This window comes from Castor canadensis, chromosome 2 (genome assembly GCF_047511655.1).
Source record: "Castor canadensis chromosome 2, mCasCan1.hap1v2, whole genome shotgun sequence".
Lineage (NCBI taxonomy): Eukaryota > Metazoa > Chordata > Mammalia > Rodentia > Castoridae > Castor > Castor canadensis.
The window spans coordinates 95240227-95264049 of NC_133387.1; the positions used below are offsets into that span (position 1 = coordinate 95240227).

The following is a 23823-nucleotide window of genomic DNA, read 5'->3' on the forward strand; positions in this document are numbered from 1 at the left end:
ATGATATATTTCTCTCATACATCATGCCATGACAGTGTGCTCCCGATACCAAACTTGAAAATATGACACGTGCCAGCAGAAGCAACAGGGGGATTAATAAGAAGACCCTCTCTATATTCAAGTTACCTAACATTTCAATTTTTTTTTTTTTTTTGTAACAGGATTTAGTTTGTTGGGTGGATTGTTTGGGGTCCTAGTCTGTTTAAGGGTTTCGGTCTGGCTTTTTTTTTCTTTTGGCCTTTTCAAGGAACTCTCAGAACAAAAAAACATAGGCCATTAGAAAGTCCCAGCTGCTCAAGTACAGCTCTGATTTAAAACAGGGCAATGTCAAACAGCTCCTCATTCTGTTTAATCATATTTTGAAATAGAACCAAAACATTAGAGATGGCAGAACACAAAAGAAATAACCACCAAATAAAAATAGTAGCCCAAAGAAAGTAGCTCAGTCTGTTTCTTATTACACTGTACATCGTATAAGCAAAGGGTCTGCCGGCAACACCACGTTCATGGGACTGAATGAACTGGATAGGAAAGAGACGATGACTTTGCCTTGTGGCCCTGGAACAGATGCAGTTACCACCACACTCTGCTCCCAGAGCAGATTATAAAGCTGAAAGGTAGACTGTGCCTTGTTCTGCCAGACCTGTGAACAGAGGAATAAATACTGGTGTCCTTCCTTTATTGTCCCCAAAGGCTCAGGTGTCCCCTTCTCTCCTCCCCACGCAAGAGGGCTCCAGCAACAGGGATGCAGGATAGGGTCAGTGCTGTAGAGAAAACTTCCAAAAGACTCCTGATTTGGGAAGAATTTTCGAACCAAAGCTGGCGGGGGCGGGTGCGGGGGGGATGCTCTACAAAGGAATATGGCTTCCTGAGCAAGTGACCAGGGGCCTCCCCTAATATCTCTGATCATTTTACACTGCTGGGTGCCCCTCAGCACACGGCAAATAATGAGGCAGCCTGTTCCCCTGCTTAAAAAAATAAAAATAAAAATAAAAAAATAAAGGGGCAATGAAATTTTAGGAATATTCCTATGCCTCTCTGGTGAGTTCTCTTCTCTGAAACAGCAAGAAGATGATGACCTGAAGGGTGCCATTCCAACTACCAGCCCAATCTAGGGCTCAGACGGTATTAGTCAGGCTTCCCAGTCTCTGGGAACAGCAAAGTTTGCTGGTCAGGCTGGCAGGGGGACTAGAGGGAGTGAAGGGTGAGGTGTAAGGAGTTAAAAACTAATCATAAAATTAGAGCGGCTCCCCAGGAAAGCTGGCTATATGACAAGGAGGAAGGTGACACCTGGACAGCTTATTTTCAGGGTCCCTTTTCCTGAGTTATCACAATATAAGATGCTGAGCTTTCTGGTTTTATAAAATGAGTAAGAATTCAATAGACCTTTTAATTATGTGCATAAATGATTCTCTGCCAAAGAAGAGCAAAATGTGTGCAAAACATGGAAACCAAAGACTGCAGCAAAGCTACTTCACGTGACCAGCCCTACAGGTTGTCCCCCTGTTGTCAGCACCTGTCTCCTTCCTAGATCACATGCCCACACTGAATCCACCAAGTTCTCAAGTGCTCCTCATTCCTTCAGGTCAACAACAAGCCACAGAGCAGAAGAAATAGAAGATTTTTCACAGATTGCCGCAAGAAAGCTAGCTCACTGTTGGGAGTTACAAAAATACCTGATCTTGACAAGTAAATAGAACTGACGTCCCAGGGAATAGGCAGGGCGGAGTTGTTGCTCACAGCCCATCTGTCATTTTGACAAAGTAACTTTCTGGTCACCAGTGAGACACTTTTAAAGACATCTGCACAATTGACCCCAACCACCAGCAATCACTGAGCCTTTCAAAGGTCCCCCTGGGACAGAGGGACCAACTGGCTAGAGATGAGATCCTGTAGAATGCAGTCCTGCCTCTATGAACTGTTCAGGTAATGCCTGGGATGCTAGAAAGATCTCTGCCCTGGGCTATATCAACACTGGGGCTAACTGCAGGGAGTGTCCAGTTAGCCTGAGGAATGTCAAGTGGGGAGCAGGAGGCAGAAGCTCTAGCCAGCCAGAGATCCACAGAACTGCACACCCCAGCCTCAGACAGCTTCCCCATGTGCAGGCTGGTCTGAGCTCGGCTTGGTCTGACTCATTCACCAGGGCCATTCGCAGTGTGTTCTCTCCACCAGAGCTTTCCCAAGGGCCACATGCAGATGTCAGAAAGAACTGGAGAAGTCTCAGATTTATTTCATAGGCTTAGAATGTAATTTTAATCTTCTAGCTTCCATTTTCAAGCTCATTAAACCATCAATGAGTGCCAAATTTGCATATGATCCCTTTCTTAGATTAAGAAATCAAAGTAGCTGGTTACCCATAAAACAAACTTTTTGCTAAAAGCAAAAAAAAAGCATCCATGGTTATTACCCTTAATCATTGGTTTTAACAAAGCTTTCATCACAAAACAGCTAGTCAGAAGCACTGACATATATCTAAGGACAAGAGTATCAACAGGAAAACACATGGCCTTTACAAATTGTGATTATTTTTGGCTATAAAGATTTTTTTTTTCTGCAGGTTAAACCTTTACACTGCAGAATTTAGATTTATCTGACCAGAAATCCAAAAAGATGTTTAACAAATATTTTTCAGCCCTGCTATGGGCCAGGCACTATGCCAGGTTTTGCTGGGAACAGAAAATATGAATCAGATACATCTTCTGCCCTAGAAGAGCTTACACTCCAAGAGGGAGTGGCCCCAGAGGATAAACACAGCAAAAGTACCTCGCGTTTCACAACACGAGAGGCAAAAGTGCTGGTCACCAGTTCATGGGAGGGAACAGTCAGTTACAACCAAATTCTACTGCCACAAACTCCCTGAGATCATCCAGGTCATCCTAGCTTTTTAGACACTACGTGGATCATGGACGGAGCCTTTTCAAAGTTCTGTTAGACAATTATCTCACTGAGACAGAATTTGACCTATGTATCACAGCCCCTTGGGATGTCACAGCCCCCAAACAAATCTTCTTTCATGATGGCAAGGTAAGTACAGCAACATCACTCGGAACTGCACACAAGAGAGTAATCTGTATTACAGATATCATGGGGAATTATATGCAATTACTTTCTTGCACTTTGAGATTACAATACTTAACACATTTTACAGTTTTTCATCTATAGTATGCTTTAGGTAAAATATAAAATGCAAATATAATGAGTTGCAAATAACATTTCAGAATCAATAATGATCATGCTACCATGTCTGGTGTGAGCAGTAATATCTATTTTTTAAATGGTTTTCTATAGAAATATAGATACTCCTCAGTATATCACGGAAATAAATATTGTAAGTAGAAAATGCATTTAACAATGTATTGGCAACATAATACATTGTAGAGTGTTGATTGTTTCCCCTTTTGATCACGTGGCTGTCCGGGAACTGTGGCTCACTGCCTCTGCCTGTCATCTTAAGAGTATCTAACACATGTCATTAGTCCAGAAAAAGATCCAAATGGTTTCTACTGAATGGGTATTATTTTTATACCAGTGTAAAGACAAAAAGAAAAATTAAGTGAAACCTTTGTAAGTATGAGACCATCTATAATTTTATCTTGCAGTTATGTTACTTATTATACAGCTTATTGTGATTGCATGATTGTTCATCTGAGGCAACTTTTCACCTTTCAGTGTTTGTATAACTTTCCCACCTTCAAACATGATACACAAAGTAATATAATCAATGAAAAAGGCAAGTCATAATGACAGGAAAGCAGAGTATGGAGTAGAAAGGCAAGTTCATAATTTACTTCAAAGGCAGAGAATTAGATCTCATCAGAAACATGAAACACAGGTGGTGCAGGCTCATTATCCAACCAATGGGCACTGAACGGGCCCAGCACTGTCCTGGTCACTGTGGGTACATCATGAACATGAGAAAGACCACGTCCTCATTAGGTTGATATTCTAGCAGGGAAGACTTAAGAGAACAAATAAGTGCATGCTGAACAGGTACTGCTGAAGGCTCTGGAGAAAATGAGGGAGGACAAGAGGACAGAATGACCAGGAGTGGAGAAAGTAGTCATAAAATAACCCTGTAATAAGGAAGCATTTACCTGAGCAGAGACCTGAGTGAGGACTATGTTAATATATTAGATAAGAGTGTTCCAGACACAGAACAGAGCAGATGCAAACGCACTGTGAAAACAGTGTTGAGTATCATGCAGGAGGAAAGAGGAGTCCAGGAAGGTGGCTGATCAGTAAGAAAAGAGGCTACTTTGGGGACTGCAGTCCAAGATAGCATCTGGAGTCAGGTGTTCTAGGCCTTGTATACTGTGGTTATCCTTCAAATAGATTCCTTGTGAGATGAGATGCCACCAGAATTTTGCTCCAATAAGTAAAGCAATCCTTACATTTTGAGCAACTCAGAGTATGTTGTTCAAAAGCAAGAGTGATAAAAAGGTAGTTAGAAATTATCAGATTAATAATTTTGACAGGTTTGCATATCAAGATTGCTAATAGGTTGAACACAGGATGCAAGGCAAAGAGGAATCAAGAACCAGATGGGCTGATGGGTTGAGAGAATGAACCAAGGCAGCTGATATTACCATCTACAGAGAAGTAGACTTGGGGAAGGGGTGGAAAACAAGATCTCCTTTTGGACTATTTTAAGTTGGAGATGCTATTGGACATCCATGTGGAGATGCCAAGTAGACATCTGGGTAGGATCAGGACTGTAGAGGTGAGAAGTCTGGGAACATAAATGTGGGAGCTATCAGAATATAGGTGTATTTTTAAAAGCATGGATCTGTACAGAATAGAGAAATGGAGAATATAACTTGGTTGAGTCCTACAGCCCTCCTACATTTAAACATTGAGAAAGTAAAAAAGATCCAGCAAAAAGTAAGGTCAAAGAAAGAGAACTCAAATAAGCAAATACATGCGAGTGCTTACACACAGAGACACATGCACACACGTGTGTGTTCATAACTGTATGTGACCCCTGGCTAAAATTATTATGTTAATTCATGACCACCAGAGGTCACCTTCTCTCAGCACCTGCCACTACGCCAGGTACTGAGAGATCAACACATCTCAGGATGGAACTGCTGCCACCCACTGTGTGAGGCTCACCAGAGAGGTTGCCATAACCGCTGTTGGTCACACGTTGTCCCTAGTGCAAAGAATCACCGTAACATCCAATCAACACTGCTGAGGGAATCATCAATTAAAGCTTAGGAAATTTCTGATTGGCTAGAAGAGCCGAGAATGCCATGGAAAATGTCTAAGACCAATGTTCCCAACCAAAAGGGCTCAGACCCATCACAGGAACTTAGTGACCAAAGGCTAAGTAAGTATTAAAGATGAGTGTAGCACTGACAGAACCTGCACACTTGGGAGTAAAAGAAAGAATTGAGAAAGGAAACGTCTCAATCTAACTTTTCCTTCTCAGTTATACAAAGTCCTAAAGTCGAAACTCTGCAATGAACAGATATCACAGCCAGATCCAGCTTTCAACTTCTGATCTTAAAAAGTGTGACTCAAAACTAGGACAAAGATACGCACTTAGAGCAGGGTAAGTATGATCTAAGGATCCAAGGAAGAGCCCGCACTCATGGGAAGCCATCAGCCAAGAGGCAAAGGAGCCAAGACCCCACAAACAATGTGGGACTCCCTCTGGAAGCCAGTAAGAGGCAAAGGCCCTAAGGAGAAACAGAAGCTAATAACATGTTGCAACTTTGGGATTCATTCTCCTCTCTTGTCCTTTCAACACAGTATTTCCTTCCCACATACTGGAAGGCTGTTAAAATTTCTCCTAGATGTTCTCTTCAGACTAAATTATATAAGCACTTCATCGCTAGTGAAAAACATTTAGAAAACCCCCACCTTTAAGCCTTAAGCTTGATCCCACAACCATGTTCACAAATGACTCTAATCTGGCTCCACCATCCTGCTCTACTTGGTCAAGGTGAGTGAGTGCCACACAGCACACCCTGTCCGGATCAATGTCTGGCTACCATGGTATGTGCAGGAAGAATAGCCACCCGCTGTTCATCAGGCTGAAACCAAGAATTAAAAACTGAGACTGAGAAAAACAAGACACAAAACTTGGGGAGTGGTGACATCATGGAAATGCTGGGCTAATAACAGAGAAAGAAAATAACATGGTAAAAAATAATAAAGATGGAGATGATAAAGGTGAAACCCTGGAAGTATGGAATGTCAGGCTAATTTAAAATTTTTGAAAGGATTCTTATTAAGAGTATGGGAAACTGTCTAGCAATATGACCAAGAATTACGCAAAGGCAACGTGAACCAGAACCTGGTCAGCTGGACTTTATGCTCCACTCCCCCTGAGCAAGGAAAGGAAGGTATGAGCAGAAGGAGGGCAGCAAATGGAGAGGGAAAAGAAAGCACTTTCCTAGAAGGAATTCATTGTGGGCGAGGAAGGTTCCTTCAAGGTGTAAATTGCGAACAGAAGGAAAGGGCTTCTGGGAGCAGCTTTGAAGATGGAAGAGAGGAGAGTCTCTAACTCCTGCCTCACCTGGTCCCTAGCTCCTATGGCTTTGCCTCTGGTTCCTCCAGGTGCTGTTGGATCCTACCAAACAGTCATAAAACCTGGGCAGTTTGGTCAAGTTGCTACATCAAGTTGGCTCCTGCTAAAGAGGCAACAAACAGACTTCACATCAGCTTCATCCTGCAGCTGCTGCCCAATGCAGAAAGACCACAGGAAACAGTGCATCCCTGTGGGAATACCGCACATGAAAAGCCTGGCTGCCGCCCAGAGGGTCAATCTGTCCCACCCAAAGGGGCCAGTCAGGACTCTACCTAACTTGAGCACACAGTCCTCAGGGAAGCTATTTGCTAGTTCTGTCTTCCTAAGCCCTAGGGGCATTTTCTCAACCCTTGTGGTGAGGAAGCATTCTCTGAAAGATCTCCCAGGGGAGTCTACCCAGGCAGGAGCAGGATTCTCATATCTTCCTGCTTTGCAGTGTGATCTTTGCTTGGCTTTCCTTTTCTGAGCCTTATTGAACCAACTACAAAATCAGTTTCTTGAGAAAAGCCTGCCCTACCTGACAGAGTGGTTTTGAGGCAAATGCAGTCCCAGTTTAGGAAAACTGTGTTTATTCACAAAATACATGTTGACACTTAAAGTTTGCAAGGCTCTATTCTAGCGCTTTCAGTGATCGTGAAAAGTAGACACTCTTCCCGCCCTAAAGAAGTTTAATGTTCAACAGAGGGGACAGTCATGTAAACAATTAATAAAACTTCAGGGGAGACAGGAGTAAGAACTATGATAAAAGTATTCAACATATAAGCCTCAAAACACATGCGATTAATTCTGATTGGCTAACCAAGGTTTGATAGAGATGATGTGAAGAAAAGTAGTTCTTCAATAAAGATGGTTAATGGACAAGATAACTGTGTGAAAGCTTCACAGAAAAACAATACCATGCAATAGTTGACCTACTATAACAGAATTTAACTATACCTGACCACTATTTAAATATGAGCATAAATGCTTAGGTTTATATTTATATATCTTTCCCTTTCTATAAAGCCTCAGTTGGGAAAAGTCTTTTAAAAATTAGCCCTTACATAAAAGTCACCACAAGTGTTTATTAAAATGGGAGATTCTCTGGTCTCTGGATTAAGGCATGGAAAATGGCACTTTTAGCAAACTCCCTGGTGGTTCTTATGCACATTAAAATGTGAGAGCCATCACTGTTGGGCCTGGTGGGAGAACAGGAAACTAAAGGCAAAATTCTTACCCCTGACTTGTTAATGACCTACAACTGTAAGAGAAGACAGACAGTCAAAACTGAAGGTTGTGAGGATGGAAGGGGCAGGAGCCACCAGTGACCAGGACACCGTCATCTGCCCCTACTGTTTAAACTCCATTCTCTGGGCCCCTGGTACATGACTAGTTCCATCATACCTTCATTTTAGACTGTAGTGATGGAAGGTAGTTTGCAAACTAAAGCCATTATCCAAATATCATATTTAATACACATACACACACACACACACATACACACACATATATAAATATATAAAATCTAGCAAAAAAAAAATCATGGTTTATTTTGACTAATCAAATATTCCAACCTAGAGTTAAAATCTCTGGCTTGCAAAAGTTAATCAATTTTCAAAGCACTCTAAAGCAATAAAAGATATCTAACTTCAAAACTTTCTCAAACATAATTTAATCTCTTTTTGATCAGGTAAAAAGGGTTTCTCCAATCTTGCAGTGCCTGAGGACATTATTTACATAAATGCTCAATATATATATATGACAGGTTTAATGACTATCGATCAATCATCTTCCTACTTCAGTCCTATAATGCAGTTCCCACACATCCTGCAGAGTCACACCATGTGCTCCCACACAAAGCTGAGCATGGTGTCACTCTCCCTTCCTCCACCCTTTCTGCCATCTTCACAGTGGTCTGGAGGATATAAAGAAGAGCCCATTAATTTGGAGTTGGAGGTTCATAGATCGAGGGACACTTTACTATGTAACAAATTGAGAAGTGTTTTACTGTATCATCACATTTTATCTTTAGTTTATAACCCAGTGGAAATTCACTCTGAATTTAAAGGCCCCCTCATTCATGTACATGACAATAACCTGTCAGGATAAAAATCTGCCTTGAAAAAGTCAAAAGGTGCTCAAAAATATGTGTTAGGTTGAACCACATGAAGCTGAAGTTTCTGGGAGCCACCAGACAAATATCAAAAGTTTCATAACATCAAAATTGGGGGCTCTAGATTTCTGCAACACAGCAAATGCATATGCGGTCACTTGAGAAAATTTCTCTTTGCCGTCACCCCTCGTAGATGGCTCACATGAAACATGAAAAAAAAGTAATTGTTTCTTTTAATAAATCCCAACTGCTCCCCTGCATACTCGTGCATCCATGGAAGAAAAGGAAGCAGCTGACATTTAGTACATGTATTTCTAACCATCCCAACAGAGAAGGGCTGCTTCCTTCAACAGAAGTCATCCCCCAGACTAGTGAAACTCATAAGAGGGGCAGCCTCCTGCCCCCTTCCCTGCTGACCAGCTCATCCACAAATTCTCACCTGAGTTACCTCTTCAGGACATACCGGTGCTCACCTACGTGTTAATGGGGTTCCAACTGACTCTGGTGAGTCCCAATTGACACCAGAACCACTATTTCCATGTGCTTGAAAACAGGAAATTGCCACAACTCAAGCCTAACAGGCCTCATTCCTCCCCCTGCCACCAAGGGACATAAACACCAGGCCCATGGCAGGACTCTAATCTGTTTGGCACAGCAGCTCCCAAGTGGGAGAATGTCTGGTTAATCTTTCATGTCCACTCATTCAGGAAAACAAGTGTCCCCTGAGACCAAAAAGTGCTGCTATGTGAATGTCTTGATGCTACTGCTTTTACGCCATAAATCTACACAGCAGGAGAGACCCAGCAGGCTGTGTGCACCTCTAGAATGTCTGAATTTCTGAGAAATACAGGAGGAACACAATGAAGCAGTCAAATATGGTGTGGAAGGCTTTTGTGGAGACAAAAGCTGTGAGCCCCTCAGGCACAAGCTCTGTACTCTGAGCCAGGGCAGCAGCTCTGCTATCTTGGCACAAACAGTTGTGTTCAGTTAGAAAATAAAATGGAAAATGAATCCCCCGACACTTTCAAATAAGACACTCTATGAATAAACATGGGTAAAAATGAAAATGCATTACTTTGCTCACTAGAAAGAAGGCAACTTGATGTTATTGCTGCAGTTCACAGATGAGCCTCAAGGAGAACCTCAGAAGATAGGCTCCAAGTAATAATAATAATAATAATAATAATAATAATTTAAGGAGAAAAGGAAAATATCAAGATGCTAAAATGTTTCTCGCTGAGGCCCAAAGAAATGGAGGAGCAACTTTGGATCATCTGGTTTCCTGCCTCCTTTCCATGGGCCCGGCAGGTTTCTCCTACAAATAGCCTTCCTGAAGTCACCCACAGCCCAAAGGCCAGCAGCACCATCAGAGGCTGAGTGACCACAGCAGACCTAAAAATACAGTGCTCAGCCCACGCCTGCAGCACTAGCAGTCATGAAAAACCAGCTGGCCCAAACCTATTTATTTGAGCAAGAATACAAGAGATACTTTGTAAATGTTTTGATAAGTTCAAATGTGACGATCATTATCTTCTGATTTTTATTATCGCTATCCTTCACTTTGAAGTGACTCTAGGGTAATATCTTTCATGTTGCAGGTCCTCTCTCAGAGCCATTTTATGGTGATTCCATCAAAGCAGGGCATTTCAGGGACATGCCGAGGACGGTGAAGATGACACTCATCCCACCCTGTCATTTTCTCTTGCTGAGTTACCTGTGTGAAACCTTCAAATTGCCAGTCGGTTTACAGATCTGTGAACTTCTTATTTGGCAGATCAGGGTTAGTCCCACCCATTACCTAACATTTGAAAGAAAAAAAAAAAAACTCATTACACTACACGACATGTATGTACAATAAGGCCTTTGTCCTTCAAAGAAAAACATAATTTTCAGCAGTCAGCTCCCAGAAACCAAGGGAGCTAACATCCAAAACCTAATATAAACATGAAGACTTGTGTCAAGATTTTGGAGTCAGCCTCACCGAGCAAAGCGAGGCTGGAAATGACTGGGGACCTGCCAGCTACAGGATGGGGAGACCGTTCGCACTGTGGCTTTTGGAATTAGAAGGGAGTTGGTCCCAGAACCTCCTTCTCTGCACCTCCTGTCATGTCATCAGCCTTTCTACTCTTGACAGCAAGGTATTTCTAGAAGAAGGAAAGTTCCTTTCATCACAAATAAAAACCCATCTGAAAGTCTATATGACTCTCTAGTTTCAAATGCAATTACATTCCTTTTGAAGGAAAAAAAATGTTTTGTAATGATTATTTAGGATGTCTTTTATAGAGGAGGGTGACCTTCTGTGACAAACTCTCTGGGAGAGTCATGTTTTGGAACTTGATGTTCCATTCTGGGGGGAGCTAGCCCAAGTGTTAACCTAAACTATAAACAGGAAACTCCAACACTACTCCCACTCAAGTCCCAAGGTTGTGGACCTCTTATTGAAGCAATGAGGACACAGATAACCATGGCAAGGTTCCTACATTTGACAACCTCATTCCTTAAGACATGAATTCACCCAAGTAGCTATGCTGTGAGACAGAAGGTGCTGCTAAAGCAAGGAAGAAGAAGCTCTTGGGTAGTGCACTATGTGAGTTTTCAGGGTCCACATGTCCAAATCTAGCCATCTGGGTTCATCTGGGTCTACCCTGTAGGAGAAGAAAGCCCTATGCCACAGGTATGCACAAGTGCCTGGCCCTGGTTGGGAACTGGACCTCGTCACACTCCTTAAAACGGAGAGGACCTGGAAGCTCAGGGGCCCACTCAGTGATGAGTTGTACATTTTTGCCACTTCCTGTTCCAATGGCAAGTGCCACAAAAGGACGACTGGGCCTCACTGCAAAAACAACACTGATTAGTTCTCATGGTTGGACTCAGACAGAGCAAATGACCCCCTGAAGATGAAAAATAAAGAAGCAACCCACCCTGCTAAACCCCAGATACACCAGTGCCTGTTAGGCACTGAAAGGACAGCGGCTACCTCTACTCAAGCTTCCTTGTCAATCCTGAGAAAAATTCAGAGTCAACACATTGCATAGGTGTTGACAACAAATTGGGTTTGTTAACCACAGTCCATCCAACCACTTCTTAGAAGAATCCCACTGACAATAATTCCATAGCACTTAGACAGTGGTAGGAGCTATGAATTCTGAAGGGCTTCCCCTGTTTCAGAACATGTTTTGAGGATGTTCCATGTTTCAACTCACAATTCTGACATGAAAGAGCTTTATGATGAAGATACAGGTGTCAACATACAGAAACACTAAGCAAATTAACCAACGTCATATGACTATTAAGAGCTAGAGACTGGGGGCCGGCCATGGTGACTAACACCTGTAATCCCTGCTACTTGGGAGACAGAGATGGGATGATCATAGTTCAAGGCCAACATGAGCAAAAGTTAGGGAGGCCACGTCACAAAGAACAAGCTGGGAGTGATTTGGGGCATGGTGTTGTACGCCTGCAGTCCCAGCTACTCGGGAGGCAGAGAGAGAAGACCCCATCCGAAAAAAAAAGTAAAAGCCAAAAGAACTGAGGATGTGGCTCAAATGGTGGAGCACTTACCTAGCAAGTGTAAGGCCCTAGGTTTAGTCTCTAAAGAATATATTCAAAAATCACATGCTAAAAACTGGTTTTAACATGGGCGCAGACTTGGTCCTCCATATCTGTATGTTCTGTCTCCATGGATTTAACCAAGTATGGATTGAAAATATTTAAAAAGAATTGCTTCTGCACTGGCTATGTACTGACTTTTCTTTCTTGTCATCATTCCCTAAACATTACAGTATAAGAACTATTTACTCAGCATTTGCATTACATTAGGTATTGTGGGTAATCTAGACATGACTAAAAGTATACATGAAGATATGCATAAGGTATATAAAAGTGCTATAATATTTTTTATATAAGGGACTTGAGAATCCAAGGATTTTCATGTCCATAGAAGTCGTGGAACTCACCCATACCAAGGGACCACTGTACTTCACCTTCATCTATACAAGTTCTTGCCTTTATTAATAGTTGCATTGACACTGTTTACAAATGGCTTTCAAAAACATCATCACATTTAACCCATTCACATCACTTCAAACAGTGATTAACCACCAAAAACAGAAGCCTGGCAAAGGGCACACACTCATTAGTGACTTGCCCAATAGTCATAACTGAGGCTCAAAGAAAGCAAGATCTGCCCAGGAACACACAGCCACTAGGTGACCTGGGTAGAACTTGAACCCATAACCTCAAACACCAAAAAAATCCTCCCCAGTTGTATTAAACTGACAAAATTGACATGAAAAAGTTCATGAATAAAGACAATATTTTACCTACAGATTTAGATATTAAATTATAATATTACAGAGCAAACTTGAACGTTTACAATAGCAAGTTTTTATATTAGTCACACTTTTTATATTGTCCCACTTACTATGAATTTTTAAAAATGCTTCAATGTGGACCATTATTCCATTTTGCATTTAACTACAGAAACATTACAACAACAATTGAAGAAAGAATATTACTTCTATCCATGAAATTAGTGTATTTTGGTACTTCATAAAATTTTCAAATGGTACTTAAACATTCACTTTTGCAAAAATCTTTTAAAATCAAAGTTTGGAAATTTTTTGATCTTTGCATTAAATTTTCAAAATCTGTGTAGCCCTCTTAGTTTAAGATTCCTGCCAAATGTGGTTCCACCAAACCCCATTATGATCAATCCAATTTCATGTATAAATTCATAGCAGGTACAAAGGAGATGGGGACCATTGTTTATTGTTTCAAATAGTCCAAGAAGATGGTGAGAAAGCTCCTTCTTGGGATCCCCTAGAACTGACAGCCTAATTTTCTGCAATATTTAATGCCACTGGTGTTTGTCTTCCTCTTTGTCTTCATCTACCTTGGCCTGTACCTTCCTGGATCTCTTGCCTCTATAACTATTTCTCACTCTCACTCATCAATTTCTCCTTTTCTATTCTTCTTAACCCTTCTTCTAGCTAACACTGTAGACTCATTTCTTAAAAATCTCAATTTAGATCCTTTCCCAAGACAAAACAAAAAAGTTTTAAAGTTCGTTTCTATGCAGACATTTAACAAATTGCTATCCCTCCACTCCCACCCAAATTACTCTACAGAGATCAAGACCCAAGTTTTTAAGAGCCTATAGGACTTTTGATGAGGGTCTATCAAGCCCACCTCATCAAGTCTGAGCTCACTCTCTCTTCTCAGGCTGCCTGGAACAACATTGGCTAGAACTTTCAAAATTCCCTTCAATTACCGTTTTACCTCCACCATCTATTTTCCTGCCAAGTGCTACCAATGTGGGCTTCAGAATGCCTCTTCAAGTCTAGTGGTTTCAGTGTCCCAGCACACTGGTGCTTCCTTTAAGGTGAGCCACCCAGATTTTGATTAATGCTACAATTAAGCATACATATTATCATGATAACGCCCACCAGACTGAATCATTTGCCAAATAAACGAGGCAGCTGTGTACAGCAGAGTGTCATGGTGAGTTCAAGGAGAGAGATGGCACCCAAAACAGAACTTTAAAGGGAGCTTTGGGAAGTAAATCATTTCCCATTCAGTAGCCTCACACTGCTCTAGTCTTCACATCACGAGCAAGGGGGTTGTGCTAAAGACACTCCACACAATGTTCCACCATAATGACTGCATTTCATTGACTGTGTCTTGCTGGTCTTTGGTTGGAGTCTATTTATTCAAACACTAATTTATCTCAACACCTTCTTTCTATCCTCACTGCCTACCCCTGCTCTAGGCTGCTTGCTGTCACCCAACCACACCACATTCCTATAGTCACTCCATTGTCCAAACTCTGGCTTCTTCACTCTAAACACCCCCCATAAAAGTTCTTAGAGGCATTTAAATAACACATCCTATTGTGTCATGTGGCTGTACAAAAAATATTAAGTGTGCCTCTCCCATGACAGGAAAGCACTGATCTCCTGATTATTGTACTCAGGAGATAGGGGGTTGATCCCAGATGGTTCCTCCAAAGCTCTCTGTTCTAGGCCAATCAGCACTTTGGGCACACTAGGCTCAGTCATCCCACACACACCTTTCTATTGCTCCTCCTGGACTACCTCTCCTCCCCAATCAAGGTCCAATGTACTCAAGCCAGAATCCATCTCCAGCCCCCGAGACGTGGGTTTGAGTGTGTCATAGCATTTTTTGTACCACTCTTGTAGTTTTTTTCATGCACATGTCCCTCATTCCCACCAGGCTATGGGCAAGAATCTGTCCCATTGGGCTTTGTCTACTCAACTACCACAGTGCTTCAAATACAGAGCAGGCTAAAATAATAGAACAAAATGGAAGCAGGGAAGAGGTGTGAAAATGAGGAAGAAAGAACAATATTATTGAATTTATAAGCTGCTGACCCTAGTGTATTGAGCAATGTTTTATGGATTTAGAGCCAGGTATCAACAGGTCTTAAAATACACTCCCAGCTCATTTGCTGATCTTAACTAAGTTCAACAAGCACACTTGACCTTCCCCTGCCATGAGAGGTAGTGTGATCTGTATTCTTTTATAGCACAAAGGATTCTGTATACCACCAGTCAGGGAGAAGTGCCATGGAAGAGGGTGTGAAAACCTGATACCCTCTATATATCCAACAAATTTGTATTAACTGGTTTTATTTTCTTCGTTTTTTCCTGCTTGACTTTTCCCATTATTTCCTATTCTCCTGGCCTCATTCAATTTGTCTTCCAGTCTGGGATGGGCTCTCTTTTCCCACCACTATTTCCTACACTGAAAACCCAGGTTACTGTGGATGCACATGGTAAAGACCAGTACCACAAAGTAAGAATGAAAGTGTGTTCACGTGGAATGGGGCTGGGGAAGGGGAGCAATGAGTAAGTACGCAGCAGAAACACATTCAGGTCTGGACCAGGGTCGGGAGACTTCCACAAAGCAGGCCAGGAAAATCCCCATGATGCCAGACCACTAGGCAGTTTTTCCAGAATTACACAGCTCCGAGTCCCAACCTTACCTCTCTGCCAATGAAAGTACAAGTGAAGGTGACCCCACAGGCACAGAGATGTAAATACTCAGCAAGAAAGGAGGCCCCTCTTCCATGGAAAGTTTTTCTTCATGTTTAATAGAGAGCAAGGGGAAAACTTACGCCAGGGTCCACAGAGAACTGGCCCAACAGGGAGGCAGCCTAGATCAGCGCAGGCCAGGCCTGGAGTGACAGAAAACCTCACTAAATGTTACTGATGTGACCTGTTCATTCAGAACGATGGGTGGGCCTGGCATCCTTATCATCACATCTCTTCTCCATCGGCCTCCTTTTATATCCTTTTCTGATGAACCTCTGCATCTTATTCCATGTGAGGAAATAAGAATTAAAGAACACACAATACCATCATCAACAACAGCAATAAAAAGTCAGTCCAAAGAGCTTTCCACATGCCAAGGTATGGGCCAAACCTTATATGTGTACTCATTTAATTCTCTCAGCAACTCTATGAGCTAGATGTTGATATTCACCTCACTCCCCAAGTGAGGAAACTAAGATTTAGAAAGATGACAAAACTGTCTCAAGTGCATCTCAGTTAGATTTGAACCCACGCCTATCAGATGCCTAGGCCAAATGTCTTTGCCAAAATGACAGGCTACAAGCCACAAACTGTATCAGCCCTGAATGCTCGCCAAAGCTTGTTTTTGATCTTGTTGGTATTACAAGATCAAAAACAATCCTAACACCCCCTTACCCCCGACCAAGAGACACAGGTTAGCTCTGTGGAGGCTAAACTAACTCTCCAAAGCCTTTGAAGATATTTGCAGATGTTTTTTGCAGAAGTAAATTGTTTTAGTAGACAATAAACTGGATTCACATCCCCGTTCTATCTCTCAGTCCCTGTGTGACCTCAAGAGATTTGCTCTGCTTCTCTGAACCTGGATAGAGCATGGATTAAGAATAACCTGCTCAGAGCTGGTATTTGAGAATTTGCCTACACGACCCCATAAATTAGTTACTTTCTCCCAAATCTGTTCTATTGAAAGTCGATTGCTGTATCATCTTCTAAATGCTGTAAAAATAAATAAATGCTTCCTTAGTGAGCATCCAAAGTCTAAAAATGACACAAAATGATTTTGAAAAAGCTATAGCAATCCATGTATATGTGCATATACTAAGTGCAATACCTCTTTGAATACAACTGGGCTACTTTCTACCTTCCTTCTGCCCTCCCCATCACACCCACACACACACAAAAACTGAATCCTCATGCAACATTATCTCCTTCATCCTCTAACACGCACCTAACCCTCACTCAGATAATAGATGTCTATTCTCCTGCCACTCATGATGTGAACAATAAAAAAAAAATGAAGATTTTGTGGAGATAAGCAAGGGAGAGAAGCTGAGATGATGGAGCTACTTGTTTAGCAATAGAGAATTTGGGGGATTCAGAAAACAGCAGACATCAGACAAGGTCTACTCTGTTTTCACCGTTTGGTTGGCTCCAAGATGGGTGGAGCCCTGCTTCTTGTAACACTGAATTTCACGTGGCTTTTTATAAGCAAAGGGGCCATTTCTGCATTGCACCTCTGGATTTAAAAAAGGAAATTTCAACCTCAGAATAATGTTTTTTGCTGAACAAAACGTATGCCAAACTAAGCTTTGACTTCTGGTTTTCTGAGTCCCAGCCTCCAAAGTTTTCTCAGGTTTCCAGGCCTAGGCTGAACTCACTGGCTCCCACCACTTGCTCCTGGGCTACAGTGAGGTGGACACTGGGAAGCACGGGGTGTCCCTTCTCATGCACACCTGGTAGATTTGGGGGAATCCACAGATCCAGACAGTAGATTGCTGGACTTCAGGGCAGGCACCAATATGTTTTCCTGGGCATTACAGGAAAAATAATTCTAGCAAGAAGGGGAAAAAAATCAAACAGAACAGTAAGAGGTCTGAGCCTCCATTCCTAGGTCCACAAAAGGTGATTTTATAAGGCAGGAAGGCCCTGCTTGGCTTTCTCACTACATAACATAAGTACGAACATTCTTAACCTAAACTGCCTACCCAGGTCCTTAGATCTTAGAACCTGGTCTGACTTCTTGCCTTTTCCTGGAACAGATGAACCAAAGCCTTATGGCCCACCCACTTTTAAAGGACAGACCATCACCAGCTAACATACAGGTCAGTCCTGGGCCAAAACTGGCTCAGGAAAGATGCTTGGGTCTGGGCAGACGAGGATAAATGAAAATAAAGTTACTCAGTTCTGCTCACTGTGACCACTGCACCCACTGTTATCCTCGAAGTTGCCACAGAAATGAGCTCATTCTACCTTTGAAATATCCCGGAGCTTAAAAGTTTAAAGCAGGCCAAGCAGATTTTGTGGGGGCTTTTCAAGTTTGACACTGTAATTACATGCAGGACTTTGTGCCACCAATTTCCTCCCAACTATAACATTTTTACATCTTTTTTAAACATACATTGAGGTTAGCTTTTTTTCTTTTTAGTACATGTTATGAAATAAGATATGAGTTTATGCCCAGCCATAGCTACCTTTTTGCCAAAAGGCTAGACCGACACAAACTAAATATGACTATTTTCTTTATCCCAAGTTAAGAATATTACATACCCTCTTAATATACATACATAAACCTAGCTCACGACAACCAACACTACCTGCAGGTCAGAAATCATAAGGAGATTTTCCTTTCATATAATGGGATTAACAAATGTTAACTGACTGAACTCCAAAAAATAAAACTCAAAGGAACAAAACAATTCAAGGAACACCAAAAGGTAAAATAATTTCAATGGTCTTTCTCTTTCTCCCTGCTTTCTTACATCTCCAATTTAACAAATAGCCCATTTCTCATGGCTATAGGCAAGGAGGCAAGGGCTCTAGAGACAGACAATACCAACACTAAGCGTCAGCTCTGCTATTTTTGTAATCAAAATACTAAATACTATGTATATAACATGCAACCTTCACAGTTACTTGGCTTCATAAGCCTTATTCTTTAAAATAAAGGTTAAAGCCCTCAAAGGAATTCTGTGAGGATTAAATGAAGTAATGCAGGCTTAGATAACTGTCCGGCAAATAAAATGTGCTTCATAAATGTTTGCTTGTAGATGTTATCAATCTGCTAAATGTGTCTCCCCTTCAATTCAAGTATTAAAAAACGCCAAGCAGCTTCTGGGCCACACAGTGGCTAGAACCCAGACAATGCAGTGGATTCCATGGAAGCTTGCAAGAGCTATAGATAGAAATGATCATCCACTAAATTCTCACTCAATTTTTACTAAGTCATTACAAATGTTTGGGGAACAATAATTACTGTGACAACTTGGGCCCCTCTTCCTAAATCCCTGCCCAAGGCCATGGTAACATATCACTAGGCCTTTGGCTAATGAATAACGGGTGAGTCCTAATGCCAGGGGAAGAGACTCTGACAGCTCTTGTCCAAGGCAGACGCCTCTTAAATATTACTTATATGTTAAAGACATAAGACATCTACTAGCCTTACGAACTTAATCGATACTTTTCTCCAATAAATATCATTTCCACTTGAATTCCATCTGATGCGTCTTTTCTCTTCACACTCTTTCTTGACCTTCAAAAGTGAAGCGTTCTAAAAATCTATGTTCTTATTATTAAATCTCTCCTTTCAAAGAAAGGAGCTATTTTCTACCAGGGCAGGAATACCGAAAAGAGAGAATGCTGTGTGGGGAACTTTTCAAAATATTATTGAGGAACAGTTTGTAAAACTGTATATCTGAACTTTATAAATAGTAATATTGCCAAAGAGAAAAATGATATTTTTACATGTAGCGCTGTCAACACATTTAAATATTACTTGGTCAGGGTAATTTCCCCTGAAATCTTAAGAGAATAAAAGAAAATATTTCACTAGCATTATTCAGATAAGAGAAATGAAAAAGGAAGATGTATACATGCACACACAGCAACAGAGTCAAAATTTAAACTCAAAACTTCTTTTCAACAAGTTCTTTAGTAAATATCATTGACAGAGCAGTTCATAAACACAGAATCTAAAGACCCTCTCGGCTCAGATTTTTTTTAGACAGCAATGTTGATCGTCTCAACAAATTAAGGCATTTTTGTTTTTGTTGATTTCCTTAGTCTTCAATCATTTGCTACGCACCTTCCCCCACTTAACATTTCATGACATTGACCTCATCTCTTGTCATGGAAGAAATTCATAGTTGAAAGCCTAATGGCTTAGCTTTTTTTTTTTTTTAAGTTTTATTATTTTGATAGTTTATGCTGGGTATTGAGGGGGTGGGGGGAGAGGGAGGGGGTGGAGTGGGTGGTAAGGGAGGGGGTGGGGGCAGGGGGGAGAAATGACCCAAGCCTTGTATGCACATATGAATAATAAAATAATAAAAAAAAAGTTTTATTATTTTGAATTAGTATTCACTTATATTATGAGGGGGTTTCATTGTGGCAGTTCCATATATGTGTACTGTGTACTATGAACAAGTTCACTCCTCCATTTTATTCCCATTCCCCCTCCTCCTTTTCCCGCCTTTTTCAAAGTGTTTGGTGGGTTTTCCATAAGCAGAGATGGATCCCCTCTCTAGTTCCATAGGAGGACATGCTGCTCTGGTAACAAATAGTCATCTATCACTTTGGGGCTTTGCATTTGTCTGTTAATGTATTTCCAACAGAATTTTGTGATATGTAGTTTTTAATCAAGGTTTGCCAAAAGTGACTAGCATGTGAAACACTTTTAGCAAAAGCGTTGCTCTTGGTGAGTCTACATTTCATCTCAGAAATTCTTATTCAGATAGCTTAATCTCCCCCAAGTGGTTATTTTTTAGACTTATTATTAACTATTAAGCTAAAATAACTTGAAATAAATTATTTGTTGGCACCTACTAGCCACCACCAGGGTTAACTAAGCAGCTGACAGCCAAGTTTTATTCTCTCTTAAGAGTGGAATTGTCCTTTCTCACTCGTGCTTCTAAATCAGAAAGAAAGGCTGTATTTGAAAGCTTAGGCCACAACAGGCAAAGAAACCGAAGAAAGGAATTCAAGATTACATTCTGACCTTACGTTTGTCCTTTGTGGCAGTCATCTCTCCTCCTCGTCACATACCTTATCCCTGACCTTTGTACCTCAATGTTATCTCACCATTTTCCTGCTGGGCTCAGATGATAGAGTCAATGCAGAAAATGCTTTGAAACCAGTGCAGGAGCAATGACTTGGTGGTTTTTAATAGTCATTAGGAGGAATTGCAAACTAGAACAATGTCACATAAAGTCCAGCTTAAGTTTCCTTCTCTAACAATGATGCCAAAAGTAAGAATTCTCAGCTGAATGAAGTGGAAATTGACAAAACCCATAAAACTCAGAAATTCAACTAAGTTGAATTCAACCCGCAAACTATGTGCAGCTAAATGCGATTTTGTTTGTAATAGTTAAAGACAATCTTTTAAGACCTGCTTATAGTAATGGTTTCACCTTGTCTGAGCGAGAGCAATGGAGTTCACTTTACCTGATCTGCACACTTACCAAGCACACACACATGATGCATGGGTTGTCAGTGATAAACGGAATTTGGAGGACTTCACCTTCATTTTCACATTTTGCAACAGATCCTGAAATAAAGGGAAATTTTTTTTCATTTCAAACCTTTGCTTAGTATCATTATTACAAAATGTTAAATTTCTACACTGGTCCTTTTCAAAATACCTACCCAAATCAGAAATTCTTAATGAATTTTAAATGATCAAACTCACCCAAAACAAAGCCACCAATCGATTTTAAATAGTTTTATTTAAGCAGGCCTTTTTTTTTTTTAAGAAACCACTGTAATGTATAGATAGATTTCTATTCTCAGATGCTTTAAGCACAATTCCAAGCATCTCACTGGATCGTTAATAATACTCCTCCTTTGTGAAGGCATTTCAAACACACACACACACACCCCATACTAAAAAAATTCAAATGGCCCATTAGGGAAGATTTAAATTTGAACAGAATTCAGCACTGTAGCAATGAACAGGCCTTTCAGATGGATCTGCCTTATATTGTTGTGAGCTGAAATCACTTTTTGAAATGCAATCCTCTTTTCTCTTCTCTTAGAAATATTTTCTTTTCTGCACCAGGTGTCAGTAAAGTATGTCCTTCAGAATAGCAGCCGGGGTCTTCACCTGCCTGAAAACGTACAATTATTATATTCTGCTATTATTACCCTTTTAAAATATGATCGTTTCTTTAAACTCAAGGTCTAGAAAGCCGGTGCTTTAAAAAGAACTGACTGGCACAGTAGACATACATATTGGATTCCTATAGAGTGAGAAAAGAGGATGTGCGGGAAACCACGCAATTTTTTTAATTGTACAGGAGTGGGAAAGATTAAAATAAGGGCTGGGGGTAACATCAAAAGTAAATCAAGGAATTTCTCAACTTCAAATCCAAGAATGTCTGTTATCACTACACAGAGGGTACCAGCTCCTCAGCCGTCAACCTCGTCATCTACTCCCAGCCCTTCCGCCCCTTCCCCGGGCTTCGCTTCATCCCCACGGGCGGCAGAACGGCAGACGCCAAGGTGCGAGCTCCCCACCCTCCCATCCATCCCTTGCAAGCCAGCTCCTCCTCACCAAGTACCAAGCCCGCGTCCCGGAGGGCCGCTTCCTCCCGCACCCTCCCCTACCTGTCAAGAAGGAGGAAGCCAGAGACATGGGGACCCCCGAGCAATTGAGCAGCAGCAAGACGCAGCAGGTAATCCCAGGCGAGCGCCGGCAGGGACGCTCAGCCAGAGCCCTGACGCCGGAGAACCAGAGCATCGTCACCTGGAGGGAATCCCGGGCGACTGCAGGTCCCGCGCCGCTGCCTCTGCTCCGCTGCGGCCGCTCGCAGTCAAAAGGGCTCTGGGCCGGCGTGTCGGGAGACAGTGCGCTAGGAGGGGGGCGGGCGCCCGGCGAGTGGAGGGGGGGGGCGCAGGAGGGCGGGGGAGGGGAGTGGAGGGGTGGGGGCGCCCCGGGAGGAGGGGTCCTGCGGCCGGGCTTGTCCAATGCGGCGGGGCTTTCTGAGCTAGCTGCTTGCTGCGGATCTGCCGGCAGCCCTCCGCGCCAGAGAGGGGCCGGACGAGGGGGCGACGGAGCAGCCGGAGACCAGCGGGGAGGAGCGGCCGCGCTGCCGCCTGCGCTCGGCCGTTCCACCGCCGCCCGGCTCGGCCACCGCGCCCAGCGCTGCGGCTGCGGCGGCGTCTTCCACTCCCGCAAGCCCCAGTCCCGCGCGGCTCGGGCGGCGCGGCACACAGGGGCGCACAGCGCGCCTCGCGGGACCCTCTGGGGGCGCGCGGGTGCAGGAGGGACGGTGCGATCGCCGCGCCTGGAGCACGTCTCAACCGCGTCCAGCCCTCTTCCCGGCCCAACAGAGGTGCCCGGCACCGGGGCACTGAGCCGAGCAAGGAAGGCGCGTCTCCACCGCCCGGTTGCGCGCCGCCTCCTCCCGGCCCTGGGGAGCCACCCTCACCCGGGATGCCGGGGTGCCCTAACCCTTTAAGAGAACAGAAACCGGGGCGCAGGGGCACCTCACCACCCTGTTCGCTGCTGGGTGCCCAAGATTTGGGAAACAACAACGCACCAGATGGAGTGTGTCTCCCCCCCAGCTTTTCACACCCCACTTTGCTTTCCCCTGGCATGGGAGAGGCAATGGACGCGGAGCTGAACGGACTAGGGGGGAGGGAGAGTGTAGTTGAGATCGGTGCCCTGTATTTGTGGGTCTATACGTCCCAACACCAGAGAAGACAGAAGTTGAAACGACAGGCAGTCTATCCGAAAGGCAAACGCCTTTCGTCCTTAAAAAGAGGGACAGTCGTTCCGAGACTCCTCCCTTACAATCCTGGGCTGCTGGGGCGGGGAGGTGCCATTTGACTAATCATTCATTCACGGGCCAGGGAGGCAGGGACCCGCCCGGGCGCTGCTCTGCGACTGCGGCCGCCTCCGCTGGAGCCTCCACAGCTGAGCTTGCGGTCTTCGCGCTGCCCAGGCTACGCCTTTCTCGCCTAAGCAGTCCTGGGGTCGGGGGGTTCGAGCCTTTGATCCCCCAACCCCCACCCCGCTGAATCGGGGTCTACCGTCCAAGCAGTGGCCCCCTGTACTCAAAGGGGATGCAATCCAGGACCGAAGATTTTTGGTAATTATATTTTAAAGGCGTGAGATTAGGGACGGGACGCTTGGCACATTTTGAGATCTG

At 43.0% G+C, this 23823-nt stretch overlaps 1 protein-coding gene across 4 annotated transcripts in view; it reads right to left on the bottom strand.

Annotated features, from left to right (window-relative positions):
• Positions 1-23823, bottom strand: part of Bmper (BMP binding endothelial regulator) — a 347506-nt gene that overhangs the window by 211289 nt on the left and 112394 nt on the right. Inside the window, exons 1-2 of one of the 4 annotated variants that reach the window (XM_074065308.1) lie at positions 22416-22537; positions 21133-21218 (exon numbers count right to left, since the gene is read on the bottom strand). In XM_074065308.1, the coding sequence (XP_073921409.1) occupies positions 21133-21147 (15 nt within the window). In that variant the 5' untranslated portion in view covers positions 21148-21218; positions 22416-22537. Of the gene's footprint in view, positions 1-21132; positions 21219-22276; positions 22538-23823 lie in introns of those variants that run through there. The other 3 variants (XM_074065309.1, XM_020152446.2, XM_074065307.1) reach the window with 3 other exon arrangements.